Source organism: Pleurodeles waltl, chromosome 5 (genome assembly GCF_031143425.1).
Source record: "Pleurodeles waltl isolate 20211129_DDA chromosome 5, aPleWal1.hap1.20221129, whole genome shotgun sequence".
In the NCBI taxonomy this organism is placed as follows: Eukaryota; Metazoa; Chordata; class Amphibia; order Caudata; family Salamandridae; genus Pleurodeles; species Pleurodeles waltl.
In genome coordinates this window covers 1,425,853,702-1,425,876,503 of record NC_090444.1, presented here as the reverse complement: position 1 = coordinate 1,425,876,503, position 22,802 = coordinate 1,425,853,702, and the positions used below count along the sequence as shown (strand labels likewise).

At 40.0% G+C, this 22,802-nt stretch overlaps 1 protein-coding gene across 2 annotated transcripts in view; it reads left to right on the top strand.

Annotated features, from left to right (window-relative positions):
- SMAP1 (small ArfGAP 1) overlaps nt 1-22,802 on the top strand; it is a 677,565-nt gene that overhangs the window by 473,008 nt on the left and 181,755 nt on the right. For both annotated transcript variants that reach the window (XM_069235712.1, XM_069235710.1), the window contains one exon: nt 13,715-13,799. In XM_069235712.1, the coding sequence (XP_069091813.1) occupies nt 13,715-13,799 (85 nt within the window). The remainder of the gene's footprint in view (nt 1-13,714; nt 13,800-22,802) is intronic.

The window sequence follows — 22,802 nt, the reverse complement described above, 5'->3', positions numbered from 1 at the left end:
AGGAAATTGTAGATGGTGAGCACCATACCTCATTTTCATCAACAGAGTTTGATCCAGACCAAAAGAGAATAAGGTAGAAAAGAGAGGAAAAAGGGGAACAGAAAAGATAGGAAACCCCAAAGCAAACAGTGGCATAGGAGGAGGTCAGAGATAGAAAAGAAACTGCAAAGAGGGGATAAGTAGTATCAATTGGTGGAAGGAAGGGGTGTGAGACAGAATCAAAACTAGAGTGCCTTGTTATTTGACAGCCTCCGCATTCAGTAGTGGTGATGGTGGGCTCCTAAGAAAACCTCTAGCCACCCCTACTTTTTGTTAAGGAAAGTACGCACTGTTGGACCCCAAGCTACTGACTTTGAGTTGCAGACCCTCACTCTGTTCTGTTCCCTTCTCTGTAGCTGCCTACACAGTGTTTCTAGATCGAATGGAAAGGTAGCAGACGTTGCAATTTAAATGGTAAAGAAGGCTAAAAAAAAATGAGGGAATAAGAGCTTCTCTTCTCCACATATCCAAGGCCAAATCAGATTGAACCTCCTAATTTCTGCACTGTCAGCAGAAAGCCATGATGCATTCTGGGAACTGACTTTGCCTGAGGCAGGCATTGAGGGTCATTGTCTGTTAAAGATGATCGGCTGCCATATTATTGCAAGAGTATAGGTTTGTAAGTATTGTTGATGAGCAGCATCTAACAACAGTATGCCCTCTTGGTTGTGACAGCAGTTAAAGAACATTATTGTGTAGCTGGGACCGTAGATTCCTTTGTTCTTATACCCATGGTCTTGAGTGTCTGTGGTCTTCTGGTCTGTCTACAATACCCAGTCATTGCATCCATGCACTAATGTCCCTAGTTCCTCTGGTTACATCATAAGTGACCTTTTGTAAGTGTCAGTGCCCGAGTCAGTGACCCTGTGTCCCTCCATCACCATGTTCCAGAGTCACTTTTGCAGCATCAGTCTCCTTATGTTAGCGTCCAACACTCTGTGAGTATCCCCACATCCGTTTCCAAATGTCAGTAAATTCATATTAGCAGCCACTATCCACGTATCCCTTTGTCTGTTTCATTATCCTGTAACAGTGACCCATTGCCAACAAACCCATCTCAATGTCATTATATTGTTGTACTAGAGTCACAATTCTCTTGTCAGTGTCCCCATGTAACTTAACCGCTTCAGTGTTAATGTCTCATATATGTGACTGTGCCTGAGGGGACAGTGATGGACTTTGTAAATGCCCATGTAAGTGTTCCAGTGTCGATATGTTTATATGAAGGCTCCTTTCATTGTTTGTATTCCTGTATCGGTTTTTCTGATCAATATTTGTGTGCCAGTCTTGGTGACCCACTCTCTCTGTCCCTCCTGTCAGGAAAGGGCTTAGGTGGAAGAGGCTTTTTGAACCAGTGTCCCTATCAGATATTAATCTCTGCTCCCGCTAAATAGAGTAGTGGAGGAGGAGGAAGAATCATATTCCAGCATTGCCCAGGGTGAATCCTAATTTCCATTCTGCAGGACCTAAGAAGGGACTAATGCTTTAAGAGTGTAAAGTGTAAAGTAAAGTGTTGGTACCCTACAGTTTTGAATACAAGCTTCTGCGATAGTTTGCAGTCAGGTAGGACAGAAATTGTTCTGGATGGGTTATGGCTGATAGTAGGAATTATGTGGGTGATTGGTGGTAACGTCTCCTGAACAATCACAGGCTTCTACCCAGGATAAAGATGGCAACCAAACGCCCATGGGAGCACCTAGGGACTTAGTGAAGACTCATAAAAAGGAAGATTTTGTCTTATAAAACCTGAGAAGAGGATTGACGAGTATCCTGCTCTCCAGTTGAATGCAGGGACTAGAAGTACTCCCAAAGAATCAGTTGGCTGGCACTGTGTTCTGCCTCAGGTACAAAAAAAGTGAAGAATTGATCAGGCCTCTGTAGGAGAAACAGCTGCTCAGTTAGGTGAGTATTCCATTTGACCCTGTGGGAGCCGAAGCTAGAAAGAGACCAAGTCGTGGAGCCTTCCCTGGAAGCCTTGAAGTTGAGAGAGAGACCAGGAATTACATTAGCAACACCTTCAAGAAAATGGGACTAAGGGATGTAGCAGGAAGCAGGGCACACAGGTTCATCCTACTCTTGGAGCTGTACTGTTACTATCTCAGCAGAAAAACAGGAAGATTTAAAGCATTTGAGTGTACTAGCCTGGAAGGTAGCCAACTCTGTACTTGCCCTCTTGGCTTTTGTGAGGCAGAACTGTTAGCTAGAATGGTTTTCTGTTTTTCTGTTTGGTCCCGTGACCACTTTTGGTAATGAACATATACCAACATTGATTTTTATACCCTCGTTATCCTTACCGCATTTTTCAATAAATTATTTAAAAATGTATCTCTGGTTCCCTTTAAGCCCATTTTAATCGTTGTTGTGCCATTTTGCCATTTTGCTTATTGATTGATTCTTGACTTTTCTAACTTGGTTTAGTTTTATTGTGTTATTTCTAGACTTTAATCTTGTTTGTTACTGCTTAAACTGATAACTCACTTCCTTGGGAAAAAGTCTGCTGGTCGTGACATGGCTGCCAGAGGTTGAACAGTTTTCTTTGAGAAATGTGTTGTAATCTAGGGATGTAGTATCCTACTAAGTTGTTGGGGCAATCCCTTCCCAAATTAATAATGCAGTTTCACCTAGTAGTCTACAAAAGGCACATAACAAAGGATTCAAATATGAGGGAGAGAATTGAACATAGAGGCGGTCATAGCTGTCACTAAGCAGTCGTGACATAGCAGTTATAAAGGATTGTAGTTTTTGAGAATTGTTGCTTTCTCCTGTATTTGTAATTGCAATGTGGCCCAATTGAAATATTCATTGTAAGCAGTGTGTCATGGTATACATGCCTGTTTATGGTGAATGAAAGTGTACAGAGCCTAGTTTATCTACAAGGGGTCATTTCAAATATTGAAGCTCATCTGTACTGTATCTGCCCCAGGCTAGCTCTAAAACAGTGTAGAGCAAGGAGTGCAGCAAAATGCAGCAACATTAACAGATAGCTATACATACTAGTGTTCATTCTTAGGAGAATAGTCAAGGATTTGTGGCATCCACCTACTTTGAGTGGCCTGGACACAGTAGGAAGATTGCTGGCCATGGGTTTGGGTTGTTTATTCCTGCATCTGAGGGAGGCAAGTGGCAGACATATTGGGGGCTGGTCTTTTGGATGTGTCTTAATAATATCACTAGTTATCCTCTTGTGTTGTCTGGTAGAACATCACATACATATTTGTGGTTGCTTTATGGGATCAAGAAAGGTTTATATCCAAAATTTAGTCGACCCTGTGTGAGAAAGAGCCCCATTTTTTCATGCCCCTTTTTGCGTTTCTGATTTTGCTAGCTTTAGGGTTCTGTGCACTGACAAACAGTAGTAAAGCGCCTGTGCTTCCCCTCTAAAATATGAGCTACACATTGAAACTCCCTGTTTAGCTTATTTACTACCCGTAAAGTCCATTTTAAATAAACTACCTGTGACATGGGATGTTAAGTGTCTTGTATCTGGGCTATAAGGTATGTAGGTACACATCCGTGTATATGATAAAAGTATATTTCTACCATGAGCACCACTATGATCTGGCTTGGCTGCAGTTTAAATGCCCTTTAGTAACGCATAGACAGGAAAAATTGCTTTGCCTTGTAGGAAAACCCTATATTTATATATTCAGCCTTTGACTTAACATATTAATTTTAGTATTTTTTCCGTCCCATTTCGACTAGTGAGACGGGGTACACCTTTCGTCTTACTATCCTCCTGATATTCCACTGAATTAAGTCAAAACTTTCCTGCCATTTTGTAGGACTTTTTTCATGTAAAGTAATGAGATTTTAATTCCCTGTGATAACCTACAAATTACAAGTGAAATGGAAATGCCATTAGAATGTACTCATTCATATTCCAGCTAATAAATGCATAGCAGTTCTCAGGTTTTCATTAACACAACGAAGGAATGCATGAGAATCTGTTCATGCCATGCATTAATTCTTTTTAAAATGCTATTTATTTATGGTTTTGTACATTTCTAAAATATGTTTACAAATTTAGCCATAGACTGATTTAATTTGCAAAATGCCCAATTTTTTTTTAATTGAATTTCGGTTATTTCCAGTAACAGGATCTTCGGCACTCCTCTTTTGATGGGTCACAAATTGTTCCTTTTACTGTCTGATTCACGGTTTGCCCTCCACTTCCTACTTTCACCTCAAAAGGTTGCTGTGGTGTCTCTTCGCCTTGTCTAGGATACCACTGTTACTGTATGTAAACAACTGTCAACCCGTAAATTCTAGGAATTGGCTTATCTGCAGTTTAAGGCGTAATGCTATTGTCAATTCTGCCCTTAGCTCCCTGCATTTAACTCTCTGTTAGAGAGAGCTCACAATTTACATTTTACTTGGTCTGTGAATTCTAAATGTAACACTCCAGACTATTTAATTAAAAATCCACCGCAAAACATTATTAGCCATCCACCTTCCAAAGCTGAAAAGAATTAACGGAGGGCCCCTCCGAACAAAGTTCTGCCCGCTAGAATGCTTTCCTTCTTCCTTTATGACTACTCAGAGTTCAGGCAGTTTCTTTAGGTTTGGACCCTGCGCACACAAAAGGCTTCCAGATCATCTTCATCCCAAGACCGCCTGCTCTTTGAAGGAGATCAAACTCCTAAGAATTCCCCTCTTTCTTGGGGTTTTACTGTAAAACATTATCGTTGTTGGAAATCCTTGGGTCTTACCATATGTGTGACACCCATAAACTCTGACAACCTTTTTATGTCCTGTCTGTATCATACTTTAGGCATGTCATGCCTCTACGTTTGTATTTACGTTCCTCAGCTAGTAACCTGAGGAAGAATTGTCTGTTGTGTGGGCGTGTCAGACCTTATTTACTTTTATATTGTTATGATAAGGTCACGTATATAGGGTGAAACATCTATTATCTTCAGAGGTCGACTCGGACCTTTTGATTTAGACTGGAGTGTGAAATCATCCAAATAAACATGTGAAACTAAGAGACATCAAATAGAACATCAAATAATCAATAAGAGTCAGTAATTTGAACGCACCATGGCCTGTGTGGCCATGAATCATCACACCAGTTTAGTAAAGTTTAAACATTTATTGCCCTTTAGATTAACAATGCTAAAATCATGTAAATCATGCGCAGGGCCAAGTGATAGAAATACAAAAACATCACAGGCTGTCCAAAACGCCTGAAAAATCTCAGTCTAATTGAAACATTAAGCATAAGACATTCCAAAAGAATAACACAGAACAACAATAGAATTAAGTGAAAAATAGAAATGGCATACATTTAATTGTGCAACTGAATAAAATCACAATCAATTAATATATATTCATAATTAGATTTAGGTTAGGTGTCGCTAACTAACACTAATTCGAAAAGCATGTGTGGACAAAAATGTATTTGGAAAACATCTAACTAAGGTGCTAACCAAAATAAGCGGTTGGATTTTCTAAAGGAGAAAAACCTGCAAGACAAACAAATACACATTGGTTACACTGCTCCTAAATGGATCAGCAAGCAGCAGACACTTCTTCAGCAGAGCACAGAAACATCAGGTATTCAGGAAACCGCATCGAGACATGAAGGGAAACAGTTAATCAAGTTGGGCCTAATATGACTGCACTGTTAGAATCATAGGCAAAAGACAGAAAGACATCTAGCGCAGAATAAAATTGGAACAGAACTAATACATAGCTCAGAAAATGGGCAGCTAGATTACATCACCTAAAAGATTGCTATATTAAAGTCCCAAAAGTTATTAACTGCGTTTCTATTGGTCATGACTATGAGATGGTTTAGTTTGCAGCCAATAAAATATCATCTGCGCATCAGATGAATCGCTTCACGTTTTCTGCAGCAAGGATTGGATTAACACTGTCACTCCTCTTTCCTCTCCGAACATCAGCTTCCCTGATTAATCACATTTAAAACTACATGGAAACATAAAATGGGCTTCCTGCCAAAAATGAAACTCCAACAGAAATGAAATGTTACATAGAAAACACCACAATGAGCACTGTGATTCTTTGTTTAGTTTGTACCTTATTATGTCATCTCAGGAAGGACAACAGTATCAAGCAAAGAACATAACTTTTCTACAGTGTGCAAATCACACATGATGGTTGTAGAAACATTGTTTTGCAGAGTTAACACTTTTAAAACACTGCCTCTGGAAAATTACTAAAACGTCAAGCCTTTTAAATTAATGCTAAAACATGAAGAGTAAAACACCGTAGAATATTTAAACTATTAATCCTTTTAGTACACATTAATATTCGTTTTAGTACATTTTATTATCAAGCAAAATACATTTTCATTAGACATTATTATTTCATATTAATATACGTTGTTCATTGTCCACCATATCAGCTACACATTTTTATTTACTAATTCTTGATTTCAGTTAGGTCTTTTAATACATGTTATTTCACATTATATTTTAATGACACACTTTTTATTAATAATGTTTATACTCCAACATTTGCAATTATAAAAATGTTCAAATAAATGAACTAAATAGAATATTGTAGTACATCTAAATTGTTGTATACATTTATTGGCATATTTGTGTGATTATTGTGAAAATGTTAGGTTTTGGGAAAGGGCTGTGTACGCTGTTTCTCAGTATATAAGTACTTTGTGGTTTATGCATTGGTGGTACTTTACTTTGACCTCTCAATATTTTATTAGAAATTGGTTGTTCCAGGCAGCTGCATAAGAAGACAACCATGAACAATTGAGGAACTTCTAATGCAGGGCACCATGAGGAAAACAGTTCTAATTGCACTGTTTTTAAATTGAGAAGCGCACAAATATTGCGTAATTTGCTCTTTCAACTCTTCTTATATTCTCAGTCTTCTTTCCAATGCGTATAAGGAAAAGGAAGCATGATATCAGATGTGAGTGATATTCAACAATTATGTATTATGGCCTATTGCTATAGTAGACATGTAATCAATGTCATCTCATACCACTGTCAATTTTTATTTCACTATTCACAACTTAAATGCTAAATAATTTAACCACACACCTGAGTGTCTGTGTGGGTCTAACTCAGAAGAAATAAAGGAAGACTGGTGGGTGAGGGGAACAGACAAGGCATAGACTTCAAATTGAGCACAACCAAGAGTAGTTTTGTTGGTAAACTTTCTCAGAGGTCCCAACCCCCTTTTTTTGGAAAATGAGACAGTTGGTGTTAGAGCACTGTGCTTGTGCTATGATTTTTGTTCTGTCTTTAGAAAAATGCTGCAAGGTATAAGATTCTCCATCAAAGGACTATTCTTTTTGCTGCATTAAATCTGATCTGCAATTCCATCCCTAAACCAGATCCTCAATGAGAACCTCCCAGTTGAAAATCAAAGAAATAGAGAAAAAGAAGCTGTTTATAAGAAGTAATCAAACATTCTCCAGTTATCCCCGACTGTGAAACTTTGGCCTTTTGGGCAGTGGCTTGGATTGCATTGGTTCCTTGGCTCACCTTTGCTAAGCCACCGTGACAAGGCACGCCTCACAGAAAATGTTGGTGTTAGAGCACCGTGCTGGTGCTATGATTTTTGTTCTGTCTTTAGCAAAATGCTGCTAGGTATAAGATTCTCCATCAAAGAACTATTCTTTTTGCTGCATCAAATCTGATCTGCAATTCCATCCCTAAACCAGATCCTCAATGAGAACCTCACAGTTGAAAATCAAAGAAATAGCGAAAAAGAATCTGTTTATAAGAAGTAATCAAACATTCTCCAGTTATCCCCGACTGTGAAACTTTGGCCTTTTGGGCAGTGGCTTGGATTGCATTTGTTCCTTGGCTCACCTTTGCTAGGCCACCGTGACAATGCACGCCTCACAGAAAATGTGTGTGAGCTGTTCTCCGTAATTTAGCAACACAATAACAGGGTAGTTAAGAAATAAAGATGTTAATTGCTAAGGCCAATTTCAGATTGAAAAAGGAAAGTTTAATAAACAACATACTTGAAAATTGTATGGGTAAAATCAAGGTATCAGTGGTTATTGTAAACATTAATTAGTTTAAAAAATAATGGAGATAGTTGAGATGTGTTTAAAAAAAAAAAGGAAACAAAGGTAAATAATTCCATTATCCAGCAGTGCATTTAAATGCTTATTGAAGGGCTGAAGCACAATGAGTTACCTTGATGTGCTAAGTGCCACTCCTCTGATGGGGCAAGTTCCTGAAAGTTTTTAAAACTGTAACAATCTTCAGACAAGTTAGTGGTGTGCTCCACATTGCGCAGTCTTTACCAAAATGGTTGTGAAGCACTTCATCACATAATTCTTCCAAGATAGCAACATAATTAGTTGCATAGGATAATTCTAAGTCAAACCCACAGGTAAATGTTCTGCATTTTCAGAGGACACTACACTTAGTTTAGTTTCTCTGGTGTCAGCACCTACTTCTGAGTCCAGAACTTTTGCAGTTTCTCTGTAGACTTCTCATAGAAGCAGGCTTCTTCCAGTAGGCAGCCTTCCCAGGAGAAACAACTTCAAATAACTCAATTGCCAGGTTAGGAATCCGGCACTTCCAGTTCAAGCTCTGATATGTGGAGATTCAAGCCTTGAGGCTAAACAGCTTTCCCATGTTCCCCAGCTTTGCAGAACATTTTCTTTCAGAAAGCATGAAGGCTTCTTCTTCACCAGTTTGCAAACTAAGTCATGAAGTGCCATTTGAACAGGAAAGGATTATTAAAGAAGTCATAACATACTAGCAGTGACTGATTCTAAAGCAGCTCCGTTATTAGTGCCAGGTGAGTAATGTGGTTCCTATGCTAAGTTGTATCAAGACTGTTCTAGAGTGCTTTGTGCTCTAAAATCCATGATGGCATAGGGGAGCTCTACAGCCAAGCATCTCTTCTTCCACTCCCAACTCCAATTGCTAGCAACAAGTCTATATCACTCCTTTCCTAGGATTCCAGCACCTAATTGCAAGCCCACCCCAGCATGTCCCAGTGACAGGTAAACACCACAGAAATTAGAGATTCACTGAGGGGAAACAAGAATATCTTTTTGCACAGAGCATGAAGTTCTAGAGTTTCTTTAGTATACCCCATGCCACAGGAGAAGTCAGGTATCTAGATTTTCCCAAAAATCTTTTTTACTGATTTGTCTTGAAGTGTTCTTTTAAGAGGTGTGTTGTCAGCTCATTGCTAAATTGGAGCAGGATTGGGTTGTCCATGTGGATATGGGAAATGTCATTGTGCCTGTTCTTTTTATTTTTGCACTCCTTTGTCTCCATTACTTTCCATTTTAAAGGAGTCTTGGATGTGGGTGTGCCAAGAGCCTTTTAAGGGGGTGAGCTAGTCTGCCAGATATGCGGGTTGTTGACTTTGATGGCTTTGAAATAATGCAGTTGGTTTTAAATATGGTGTAGGCTGGCAAGGGGAGCCAGTGGAATCCCAACAGGTTGGAGGTGACATGGTCATATTTCCAGGACCTTGATGAGGCATGTGTGGCATGTTTGATCCCTTTACTGGTGGGTCAGTTTGGGGGCCAGGAGCCCATAGAGTAGGGTGTTGCCACCATCAAGAAGTGAAAGTGTAAAGCCTTGAATAGCTGTTTTGAAGTTGCTTTTTGAGAGGGATGCTTTCACTCTCTTTAGTAATGAGATTCGGTTCCAGGCTGTCTTGTTTTTCCTAGCAATGTATTCCTTGAGGGTGAAGGTGGTATCTTGGGTGAATCAGAGTGATTTGGCAGCCGGGGTTCTAATTTATCCAGGCTCTTGTTGTTAAGCACGGTTTGGATTGGTTGGTTGGTGCTTTTTGTTCTTGGCAAATAATAACAGTTCTGTTTTGGTGCGGTCGATCTTCAGGTAGATGCTAAACATCCAGATATGGGTGAGGTTCAGTTTATGTTTCAGGCATTGGATGTCTGTAGAGGAGTATATTTTCAAGTAGTGGTGTGTCGTCTGCGAATTGGTGTATTTTTATTCTGCTGTCATTGAACAGATTTCCAAGATATTCCAGGCAAAGGGTGAAGATGACCGGGGTCTTCTCAGGCGATAGGGATCTTAAGCACGTGTAGGCGCCCACATGAACAAACTGGTGCTGGTTGGATAGAGAGAAGGTGAACCAGTGCAGTACATTGCCAGTGAATTCCATTTGAGGCTTCAGGGTGTGGGCCCGAGTGAGATGATCCAGGACTGAGAAGTCCAGGAAAATCATGGGGCAGGGGACATCAGTGTTGTGTTCAAGGGGACGTTGTGAGGTAGTTGTTTACTTGCTGCAGCATGATCTAAGTCGGATTCGTACTCGTGAAGGAGACATTGGGCTTAGATGAGTTTTATGTAGAAAGCTTTTTCGATGATAAGAGATTGATGCATGTAACACATATACAACGCACAATACCACACCATAAGGAAGAGTCCATACATTTGATTGCTTTCGCTGTTTGAAGTGTTGGAAAAATGTAACATCACACACTTTTACTCCAGCTTTTTGGATAAACCAGCTCACCTCAAAGTTTGGAACAGCACTTCTCCCAGAATAAAAAAAACAATCTTCTGTGCTCTCTGAGAAGCCATGTGGTGGTAAAGCTGTTTTAAAGTAAATATTTGTTTACCATGGAATTTACAAAGGATTTCAAGCCTTCTCCTGGTGGCCTGCCACAGTGAGAGATTTCAAGGAGTAGAATTATTTTATATATTTCATATTACTCACGTGACTTGTCATGTATGCATGTGTATTGTAGAGAGCGCACATTTGTGCATGCCTAAATTTAACTGTGGAGTACAGTTGCACTTTTAAACTTTTCTGAAACTCCTGCTTCTACACCCCCAACACATTTTAGCGTCTGTTCCTTACACTTGCACATAACACGTGGATTTACCTCTGCCCTTGACATGAGCGAGTTTTGGATTATAATTTGAGGTGAAAACCCCCCAGCAGTGGTTTGTCAATACGTATTATTACTGTCGTGCCAGTTTATGGGTGCTCACCTACTTTTGCGGATGGTTGACCCAATAACACACGTTCCCTGGCCCTATGAGGACATTTATCTCCCTGTAACATTCCCCAAAACTGATGAAGTATTGCACCTACGTGTACCGCATTCTGAGTGTTCATTTATGTTTCCCGAATCCCATATATGTAAGGTATACTTACTTTGTGATTCGAGCCCAGTGAAAGTAAAATTCACCCGCTGTAACGTGCACCGCTAATTTTCTTGGGTCCCCCGCAGTAAATGTATTTCCTCTGGTTTTATTGCTTCCCAAATGGCTGTCGCTGTTTGGCACTGGGACCCGTTCATCATGCTGAACAGCCGTAAACCGAGTAGCAGGTTTGGGATTATGAAACATCTGTGTGAGCTGTCTGCATATATCTGACAAAGCCACGCTCGCTCTTTACATTGTGAACTTTTTCTTAGGGACATTTTATTCCGGGGTGACCGATATGCAAGAGCGGGGAAACACGTGCAGAAAAACGGAATTCTGTCCAGCTTTTTAAATGTAGTGTTACTCATTGAAAGGTATTCTTGTAACCTGCAGGCCCACAGATACATGAGGCCCGCCAGGCCTTTGTTTGCTGGCAGGCAGCCAGCCCATGAACTGAGGATGTGCGATTCCCCGCCACCCTCCCTGGGGTGTCCTGGACTCAGAGATCCCCCTTAGATGATACCACATTGTATGCAACTGTTCTCCTATCGCTGTAAATGTGCATGCTACAAATACTGCTAATCTGACTGCATTGCTGGCAGTTGGTTATCTGTTTGAAAATAAATAAATACACGATTTTTTTTTAATGTATTTTTCTGGTCACCAAATTAGTAATTAACGGCAGGCTTCACATGGATGGAATGTGAAGAAGCAAAGCAACCTAAACTTCCTGGGGGAAAAAAATACCCAAGGCGCATAATGACCACTGCACTTGCGGAAATATGCAAATATTGTGTACTTAAAATGATGGAAGCTACGAAAAACAGTGACCTGAATCCAAGTTGCTGCTCATTATACTCCAGACAGCTGAGGCGATTCATTCCTTTTTTGTTTTGGGTCACATTGTAAGTCTCTCAGTCCTTTCGGGAAATACCACATTTGATACAATTCGCACACCCTCACGAACTGTTATGCTGTTGGGGAGCATCTTTGTTTTTAATATCAATCTGAACTGTAAAATTCCTTGAAATGCCTAAAGCCAACTACTGCGCATATTATTAACTATTGTTATCTATACAATGTTTTTAATAATTTAATCTCATCCATGCTATTCTAAGTGCTAGGAATATCTATGCCATTTGGGTATATGATTGTGATTTCATAAATAGGATAATTATACTTAAGCAATGACGGGCGTTATTTTCCTCATTCGCCCTTCTAGTACTGTCAGCAGAGGATGGCAAAGCAAACGTTATTTCTCAAGCAAGGCACTGTTTTTTCATATCCTTGCACTTGTGATGCAAATTGTACTCATAGACCTTCAAGCAAACCTGCCCAATTATTTGATAAGATAGCTAACAAGGCTGTACCAATAGATGCTAACAGCAACTGGTGTTGCCATGTTTTCTTTCCCTGTTTATTTATTTATTTTACTCAGACAAGTGTTTGTGGAGGGTGAAACCAAGCATGACTTTTTTTTAACCAGTTCCGCAAAATTGGTTTCACTTAATACTTGATATTCTGAAGTTTCTGACAGTTGAAGGGTCAAAACCGGTTACTAGTTTTGTGAGGGATGAAAAGTACCAGAATTCATAGAGTGAATATCAATCGTTTTTATTTTTTAAATATTTAATTAAAATCGCCATAAAACTGTTAGCAGTTATGTTTTCCCATCGAAATGCCACATTTACACCACCATATGTGCCTAGAGTGTTTGAACAGGATGGAAAGCAAGGGTTGCATTAAACATAGGAAGAAAGACAAAACTGTAAGGTTCTCACGAGAATATTTATAGACATATTGGAAGTAAATCCAGGATTGACCATACAGTTCAATGGGTTCATAATGGTTTTAAGAGATTAAAACTTGTGTAAGATCATATGATGCAGTCACACTGCATAGAGCAATGAGCGATAATGATTTCATTTTTAGGGTCGAGTGCACAAGTGTTCCGTCCCAGTTGTAATCTCTCTTTGGTCTTTTCACCACACCCACGTCACGCCTGTCACTTTCATTGGTTTGTGGGCTTGCCTTTTAAAATGTGCTTGATTTAATTAGTGAAAGGCAGGCATACATCATGCCTTTTCCGGTGTTTACACCTCTTCCAGAGCACCGACCAACTACTGAAAACATAGGAGGCTCCATGTTTTCAGCCTGGTTTCTGCACTACTTTATCTTTTTATTTTTTACGCAGCACAGTTGCGCTGGGTTTTTTGGTTTTCAATTTCAGCGCGATCGCACTGGGTTTTACATAGTGCAATTGCGCTCATTTGTTTTGTTTTTTCTTCCAATTTATGTGGCAAGAAAAGTCTGGTTAGGAGTTAACAACGCTAATAGCTCTAACTCCAGCAAATGCGAGACCCGCTGTATTGCAAATGCTTGTTATTAATGCAGGGAAATAGCGCTTGAAGTACAGCCTCTGAAAACGGTGAGACGGCAATGTTCAGCTTCACATGTGATCCTACAAGACAGTTCTTTGTTATATTCAGGATCTATTACAGTTTTTATGAGGCCTGTGATGGCTATTACACATATTAAAATGCATTAAATGAGCTCATTATTATTTTCCTTTCTAGACTCCAAAGAAAGAAGAACAACAACTAGATTTTAAAGCAAGTCCAAAGAAAGCCCCGGAACCAACAGTCGACCTTTTAGGACTTGGTAAGACACAAGTAAATGGAATGCACTCAGTGGTTCCACAGACCTGAATACTGTTTTGAAGTGAGCATGATGTTTATTTTACCATACTTCAGCAGATGTGATTTGGTGACCCTAAAATACCATGATTTAAATAGAATAACATCAGGAGTAAAGTAATAAAGGCAGCCTGTAACGAGGAGGCAGACCCTTTCAGTAGCCTTGTCTTAACCAGAGTACGAGTAATGAGTCCCTTGGCAAGGAGAGGCTGCCAAAGTGATCTATACCGCCTTTGTATATTGTAACATTTCAGAATGTAAATATAAATGTGTCTTCTGCCTTGTTAGGGTTTTCAAAATGAGTTGAATGCTGCGTCTTTATTCTGCATAAAGTATGAACTGGTGACATTGGCGCTGGAATGCACCAGCCTTAAGACAGTTTATTTTCTGGACACTGGTGTTTAGGATTCAGATTAGTGCCATTGACAGTGGGCTTATTTCATTCGAATGTGAAATGTCCTTAGTTCTTATTGAAAATAAGTGCAATATCATAATGTGAAAAATGATTTTTGAAAGCATGTCATGTATTTAATTCCGGCTGGAAATTAGACAGTTGTGCAATGTGCAGTGCTGCATTTTTAATTTTTAAGACCACATGTTATCAGAACAATTCTTACATTCACATTTTAAAACCTAGGATGCGTGAAACTAGAAGGCACAGACGTCAACACGAATTGTTGGACATTCTTAGGCATGAAGGGGGACTCGATGGAAAATTGTAACCTTGTCCCAATTTTAAACATGGGTATAAATGCACTTGCTCTTGGGGTAATTGCATAGCATGTGTCTATGCAATTTCCCATTCCATTTGTAACCCTGGACGGATATTCCACTATATAGTTTTAAGTTTGGGATTATCTACATGTGTGTACAACATGAAAAATCCAGTGTTCTGGTGTGGCTTTTAAGTAACATGCATTGGTATACCATTTAGGTCGCTCCTTTGTGACCTAGTGGCATTGCAATGATTTGGAGCCACGCTGCGTGGCATCTTTGAAGCTTTGCAGCTTGGCTAAAGTTTAAAAACAAAAATGGAAAATCTTATGATGTGACTGCCATGACAATATTTTATAGGCGCGTGCATCAGGCATGATATGGGTACAGAAGCATTTTTTTCAAGTGAGGGGAGCAGAAACAACATGGGGGAGGGGGAATAGCAAAGCAGCATGGGGAGAAGGAACATTGGGGAAGGCAGGGTATTGGTGGAACAGCACTGCGGTAGGTGGGGTGAATGGCGATGCAATAGGGGGAAGGCGGGGGAAGAATGTGGAGTTAGGGAGGGGTGGCAAAGGAATACATGGTGGGTGAATGCTGAAGTACCAGAGAGGACGGTGGGGGTGAACGGCAAAGCAACATGGGGGAGAGTGTGGGGATCGTTGAAGCAACATAGAGTGGATGCAAATCCAACAGGGGGTGGGCTATAAGTGACTCAAAAGCTAGGGGGAAAAGGGTGCGAGTAAAAGCAATGCTGAGTTTGGGGGGAAAGCTGCAGGGATGGCACAGGTGAGCATAGCAGTGGGGAAAAACACACAGGCAAGCACAAGGCAGAGGAGGGTGGGTAGAAACATTCGGGCAAAAGAGAGCAACACTGTGCAGGGCAAGAGATGTACATGAGGGAGATGGCTCAAAAACATGCACACTCTAATGAAGTGCTTCACGCAAAAGAAAAATGTATTGCTTGGAAAGCATGCAGTTGAAGCTGTGATGACGCATTCATAGAGATTGTAAAGAAGCAGTGCTCTATAGAGGGACAGACACAAGGTTGACAAGCTGAGATATGAATAAGAAGCAAGCAAATAAGAGTGACAAGAAAGAACAACCAGAGGCATACCAATGAAGCTGTGTGCTCCAAGTAAAACTTTAAAGAGTAATAAGAGGTTGAAACAACCTGCAGCAAACCAGGGGTACAAATCTCGACCACATAAGGACATGCAACAAGCCATGTCCCCACACAGTTTGTGACAGGCAATCCCCCAAAAGAAGATGTCGATAGTGGATTCCCACGCAAGCCAGAAGGATATAGATTTGTTTCCGTTCTGCTACATCTGACCAGTCTCTGGCTCAGTCTGCTTCCTGCAAAGATGGAGGGACTCTTCCCACAAAGAGTAAATCCTAAATCACAGGTGAATGCGGAGAATGTCTTCCACAATTATTTACCTAACAGTCCACATCACTCTAAAGACAAGCCAGCACACTCACTACACATGATGGGAAGTCTAAAAGAACTAGATGACAGACCAAGCACACGGCTGGGGGTCAGGGGGCAGAGTGTGAACCTGGAAGGTACCCCCAACAATTCTGATACCCCAACCCTGAAATGGCAGATGGAATTCTGAATTTGATGGGAGCCTCTCCGATGACAGCACAATGCACCCCACCTCAGGAGGGAGTTGCACCACAAGCCCTGCTAGTACACCTTTTACTAATGCTATCAATTAAAGTGACACTGAATCATATCTTAAGGGAGCTTTGAGAGAGGAAACTGTCACAAGAAGATGCTCATAGAAAAACTAATGAGCAACTGGGACAAATTAATACTAGCATTCAACAGCTCTCTTCCAGCATGTCTCAGGTCGAACAAAGGGTAGCAGACTTGGAAGATTCAAGTAATAAACACAGAACTGGAACCTCCAAAATTCAAGCTGAACTAAAGGACCTTCCAGTAAAGCTATATGATGCGGAGAATAAATTATGCCGCTCCAATTTAAGATTTGTAGGAATACCAGAGGACCACAAAGAAGGATCAATGGTAGCAAAGCTGATTTCAGACCTCATTAATAAATATGCACTCCTGGGTAAGGCATCCAGTATTTAACCTATTTCTGGCAGTACGAGCATCGAATGCAAAATAAGCAAAACCACCTTGGCGAGCTATAGCGATTTTAGGATCAAAGAACAAATCTTGATGCACGCCATTAAAAGCGAAATGTAAGAGACCACAGATAATTTCACCTTTCAAAGATATTCCGACATGTCAATTTGGGCAGCCAGGTCATTGCAGAGATTTTATAGGTCTGATCGATGAGCACCAGCTGGCATCTTTCAGCAATCAAAATTCAAAGTTCTCTTCGAGGGTTAAGCACACATATTTAACTCGGTGGATCAGGCCAAGAGATTTCTATAGATGAGAAAGACGGAGTCTAACTCCTACAAGTCACAAATATTTAAGCTGAGAGGGGGGAAAAAACCTAGCTTTGCAACAAGAATTAGATCAAGCACTGTGGGCCCATCTGACATCCTACTTTTAGGCCTCCGGGGCTAGAATGATGGAAGCCAGAAAGAGTTTGAAGGAGCATTGTATGTCTCATGAAATAATAAATCAGAGTACATGCTTCCAACAATACTATGATGAGAGCGAACATGCCAGGGAGTTTCTGGCCTGGTCTGTCAAGAAAAGCTGAAATAATGCATCCACTAAATCAGTCTACAATGAGGCCAGGGATTGGATGGTTGATCAACCTGCTGATATAGAGAGGGTATTTTGTAACACACATTATTAATCTGTACGCCTCCATGTCTGCGATCACCCCAGAACAAACTAGCTATTATCTCTGGGCAATTGAATTGCCTATTCTCAGTAGAGAACTTCACACACATGCAGTGGGGCTAATTATGTTGACCGAAGTTGAAGATGCCATTAAGTCCTCCCCCAGTGGGAAGGCTTACGGGAGCAATGGGCTACTGACCCAGCTATATAAAAGGTTTGTGGATCAGATCGACAATTTTTTTGTTTTATTGCTTAATGAAATACTTAATGGGTGTGAGGTGCCTAGTTTCTTTTACTGAGGCAGTAATTGTTAGTTTTTTGAAAAAGGAGAAACCGGATGATAGGACAGGTCCATGTCGCCCCTTCAGTCTTTTGAATAGTGATTGAGTTATTCTCGAGAATTTTGGCTTCCAGAAAAAACCCATCAGCACAAGCAGTGTTCCATAGAGACCAGTGTGGATTTCTACCCGAGAGAACAATCTCAACTAATAACAATTTTCTGTTGCAGGCTGTAGACTGTTTCACCAATAACAAGGTCAAGGCAGCCATTATTATGCTAGACATCGAAAAAGCCATTGATTTCGTTCAGATGGGACGTCTTGTTCACCATCTTGTAATTGATAAGGTTGCTTCAAAATATATACCATAAGGAAGAAGCAAAAGTCATAGCAAACTCGCATACGACTGGAACTTTGCCAATTAGTCGAGGGACTCATCAGGAATGCCCCTATGCCTACGTTGTTATTCACACTTTTTACCGAACATCTAGCTACTGCATTGCTCCTAGATCCTCAGATTAAAGCACCCTTGCAGGGTGCACCCAAAATTAAACAGTTTGTGGATTATATGATTTTGTATTTAACTGCAGACAAGCAAAAAGTTGCCAGAGCATTCACTAAAATTAAAACATTTACTGATCTAGGGAACTATAGAATTAATCATACAAAGTCGGAAGCCCTTTTGTTCAGTAGCTTTGAATCTGTTTTGCCTATGGATATGCCGCCATATTTTCAGGCTTCATGCCCTATTAGATACTTGGGCACACATGTATCTCATGATTTTGCTGATTTACAACAATTGAATTATTTGCCAACTCTTTAAAAAGCTTGAAATCTCTTTTGGCTACGTCAGTCCTTCCTCCTAACAATTATTGGACGCACAACATTAATCAACATGATGATTCTCCCACAGTTCTTTATTTTCTCAAATGTTATCTTTAAAGTTCCCCTTAAAATTCATTAGGGAAATAGATCAGATGCTGTGCCATTTCGTATAGTCGGGGGAGAAACCTCTTACTAAGCTGGAAACACTCCATTAAACATCGAAGACCGGGGTCTAGCATTACCCCATTAATAAAAATATATTATCAGGTCCCATTCCTAGACCAGGCTATTCAGTCAGTAGCACCACACAGTCTTACAATAATTTTTATCTTGACCTGATGCTCCTAGAAGATGCCATTTGGTTTTCCCATTTTCTCAACATTCTGAGGCTTCCGAAGCATACTAGATATAAGTTTCCCCATCTTGTGCCTTTTAGGCATGCTCAACTTAAAGAAGATCATTTCTCCCAATTTCAACCCTCCATGATAAGCAAGTGTGATTTGTTGGGTTTGCAAGTTGGCACGGGGAGTATTAATGATTAGGAAAAGGTAGGGATTTTTCAATGTAATTTTTTTTTTTTTTTTTACAGGCTGGGACTATGAAATCCTGGGATCAGTTGAAAACGAGCAACCCGGTGATCCCTGCCTCACCATATTTTTAATATGTCCAAATTCACCACTTAATGTCTGAAAATTTTGCATAAACAGATGCATTAGCCTCCACAATCACCCAGGGGCTTAATAGGAGTCTGCAGTTGGTATTGCATACTTCAGCACCAACTATACGTAAAAATAGTTCGAAACACCTTGAAAAAGATTGAGGTTTCCACAGATTGTAAGATCGATTTATGTATTGGAAGCAATACAATGTATGGAGCCCATAAAGCCATTAGAGTGGCTCATTGGAGAAAAAAAATGTAATTTTGGTCAAAATGGATGCTGTAAGATCCACCATTTCTCGTCCATAAAATGTTGCACTCCACCTCTGGGGAAAGTTTTAGATGTAGACAAAATATGGCAGATTGGCTGCATGTTTGCTTTTCCTGTCCTGCTTTAGTCGATTTCTGGAAGAAAGTCTTTCAGTGGCTTCGTACAAAATTGCAGGTATTTATAGTTCCGGATAACATGGGAGCCTTTTTTGGAATTTCTACCCTCCTAAATCTTTCTGTGCTGCAAAAAATGCTATTTTTATTGCATTTCTAATACTAGAAAAGTGGACAACTGCATAAGTCCCATCATATGAATTTTTGTTAGAAAAAAATGAAAGAAATTAAGTTGAAGGAAAAAGTTTATGCACAAAGAATGGGGGAACCATCGAAATATCAAAAAAATTGGCAGAGCAGACTGAATTTATACATTTTTTGAGAGATATTAGAAATGATTTAGGAAATTACAAAAAGTGTTTATTTCTGTCTTGGTTCCTTCCTTTGTATAAAAACGCTGGATTCTGTGATTATGAAAGTACCTATGAATTGTCATGTATCCTGTCTACCTGCTTTATTAAATAAAATATTTAAAAAAAGAAAAAACAACTAATGTGAAGCAATGGGCTGGCTCCAAGAACCTCAATATTAATGATAGCCACAATATGCCTTGCAACAAACAGTGAATTTGCTGTCTAATAGGCTAAATTTTCCCCCTTTTTATGGTTGAGCGCAAAGTGCTCTGTCCCTGGTGTAATCTCTCTGTGGGCTTTTACCACGCTCATCAGTTTGGTTGGTTTGTGAGCTTATCTTTTAAAATTACCTTTATTTAATTAGTAAAAGGCATGCATATGTCATGCCTTTTCCGGTGTTTAGTCAGCCTCGAGCGCACCAGCCAACTACTGAAAACATAAGAGCAGTAGTAGAGCGCTTTGCAGGACATCAACACTGTTACATGGATATTTGCACGTTTGCCGGTTAAAGGAATGATTGCGCTTTTGATGGTTACATGGATAATAGCACTTTTGCCGACACGTTTCACTGCAAGCGATCTGCTGTTTCCTTTTGTGTGTTTGCCTTGCACTCATGGCGGCCGTCGGCTCACATACATGAAACTGTTTTACTTTTCAGTTTATGGCAAGAAAAGTCTGGTTAGGAGTTTACCGTGCTAATAGCTTTAACTCGAGCAAACGCGAGACCCAATGCACTGCAAATGCTTATTCAACTTGTTTTCTACCACATTTACAATTTCAAAACATTCAGTGCAGTAGAGGTGGCTCATGCTGGGCTTCCCCTTTTGTTGCTTCATGGCTACATGCTCTGGTAATGCTTGCCTTATCATACCGTTGAGTGTAATTGCGGTAGACTCCTGCAAATATTTCACCCTGTTTGGAAGCTCCATTTAATTTGTGACATGAATATTACTTTCTGTCATGGTTTATAACGCCTTTAAACCAGTGTCTACCAGCCATAAGGAAAAGCTTTCTTCATAGCGATATGGTAGTATTAACAAATTGCTGCAGCGTAGCTCCCAATAGGAGTCTTGCACATTTTTTTTCTAAACATAAGATTTTTGTGTGTCTTGCAAATTTCCTTCTCAATCTACAGATTTTAACTTGTTTTCCTAGTCCTTCCCCTGTGGAGGAGAGAACTTCTATACCCTTTTCCCCCGCATGGCTATACCCTTTTCCCCCGCATGGCTATACCCTTTTCCCCCGCATGGCTATACCCTTTTTGTTACTCGCGATCTCCTTTACCGTTGCAGCAAGGTTACCCAGTGCCTATCTTGGTAACTGACAGGCCACAATGGGGATCTGTCTTCCTGAGGAAATAAGTATTAATTTTGTTAGGGCTAAAACTTTGCAATGCCATGTCCATACGCTAAATATCCCTTTGATTGCTGTCCACTTGTCTTCGGCAGGAAGAAGAGGTTTCAGCAGGGCAAGCAGAAACACTCGATAACATAAGCAATGAGCAATTCCCTTTTAATAGCAACAACAACGCTATTTTAATTCCAACCTTTTAAACTCAGTAGGCGAGCTCGTCTTGATTTAAAGAGCTAAATGTATTATCGATGCACTTATGTATTACAGAATCACATTTTCTAATCAGTTTCCCTTTGAGGTTTACAAATGAAAATTACAAAGCAGTCTTATACTCCGAGATTGTAGCTGAAAAATCGAGCATCTCTTTATTGGATGTTTTGATTATTTATAAAGCTGCCACAGTGTAGGCACAGTGTCATGAAGGCATGAAGACATTGACTTGTAGGTGGGTTGCCAAAATTATTTATTGAATTTTAATTTGTGCCCCTGTGCCGCTCACTTTCCCACTATTCTTTTGTCTTGCCTGGGAAACAAGTTATTAGCTCTCAATCTAAATCATGCAGTCTCTTACTTTAAAATTCACTGCTTTTAGGGGGGATTAGTGTGGGGTTTGTGGCATTGTGAGGCTGCATGTATGTGTTTAGTTCGTCATTTGAAAAGCGGGGAAAAGGAAATTGGCAGACTCGATACATTTGCTGCTGTAGATTTATAAGAAACAAGCATGAACTTCACTTTAGTATCCATTCCAGCTACAGGGGACCCCATCTTTTTGCTCACACGGAATTGGCTTTGAGTGCTGTCGACCTTCTAAACCAAAAGTGCAAGCACTGACCGTTCCAATGAGTAGGAAAGAAAAGATTCGGCGTCTGTACTTAACAACAAAACCAATTATCCTGATGTAAGAATTGTGTGATTGTCAAAGCCTTGCCGGCCCCCTCGCAAGGAAGAAAATCAGGGAAGCTTGATTTCTGTTTTTTTTTTTTTTTTTTTTTAAAGTTTCTTGAACATCAAACGCATTTATACTATCTAGTTTAAAAGGAAAATATATATTGGTATGTTGCTTTCCTCATCTGCTACTGTTTGTTTTCTGTAGTTGTTAGAGATCGAACCCATATTTCGATAGCAAAAATCGATTGTTGTATTAACTCGTTTTTAAAGAATTAGATGAAAGCACTTACGTATGCTGTAGCGAACAATAAATAGCCCCATTGGATTTGGGAACGTTATTTTGCGCATAGTACGACATGGGACATTTTACCACATTTCGAGCACTTACTTGAAGGCCCTGTTGTTTAAGCACCCTCTAGTGTAATGAAGGTAAGTTCTGTTTTTGCAATGCATTTAGGCGTCACATTTGTGTAAAGACGCCCACGACCAATCTGGTCATTTTAAGTGTGTAAATACTTAGTAGAAAACATATCAAATGATAGTGATTGTACCATCATCAAAGCACAGACACACATCTCGGTGGAAAACATGTTAGAAATAAAAGCTGAAATTTGAAACACGGGTAGATGGTGTTCTATTTGTAGAGCTCTATTATAAACTAAGCAAAATCGATTCCTTACAGTGTGCCTTTATACAATTAGTACTGATGCTCATCTGGTGGTGGTCTCATATTCGGAACTGA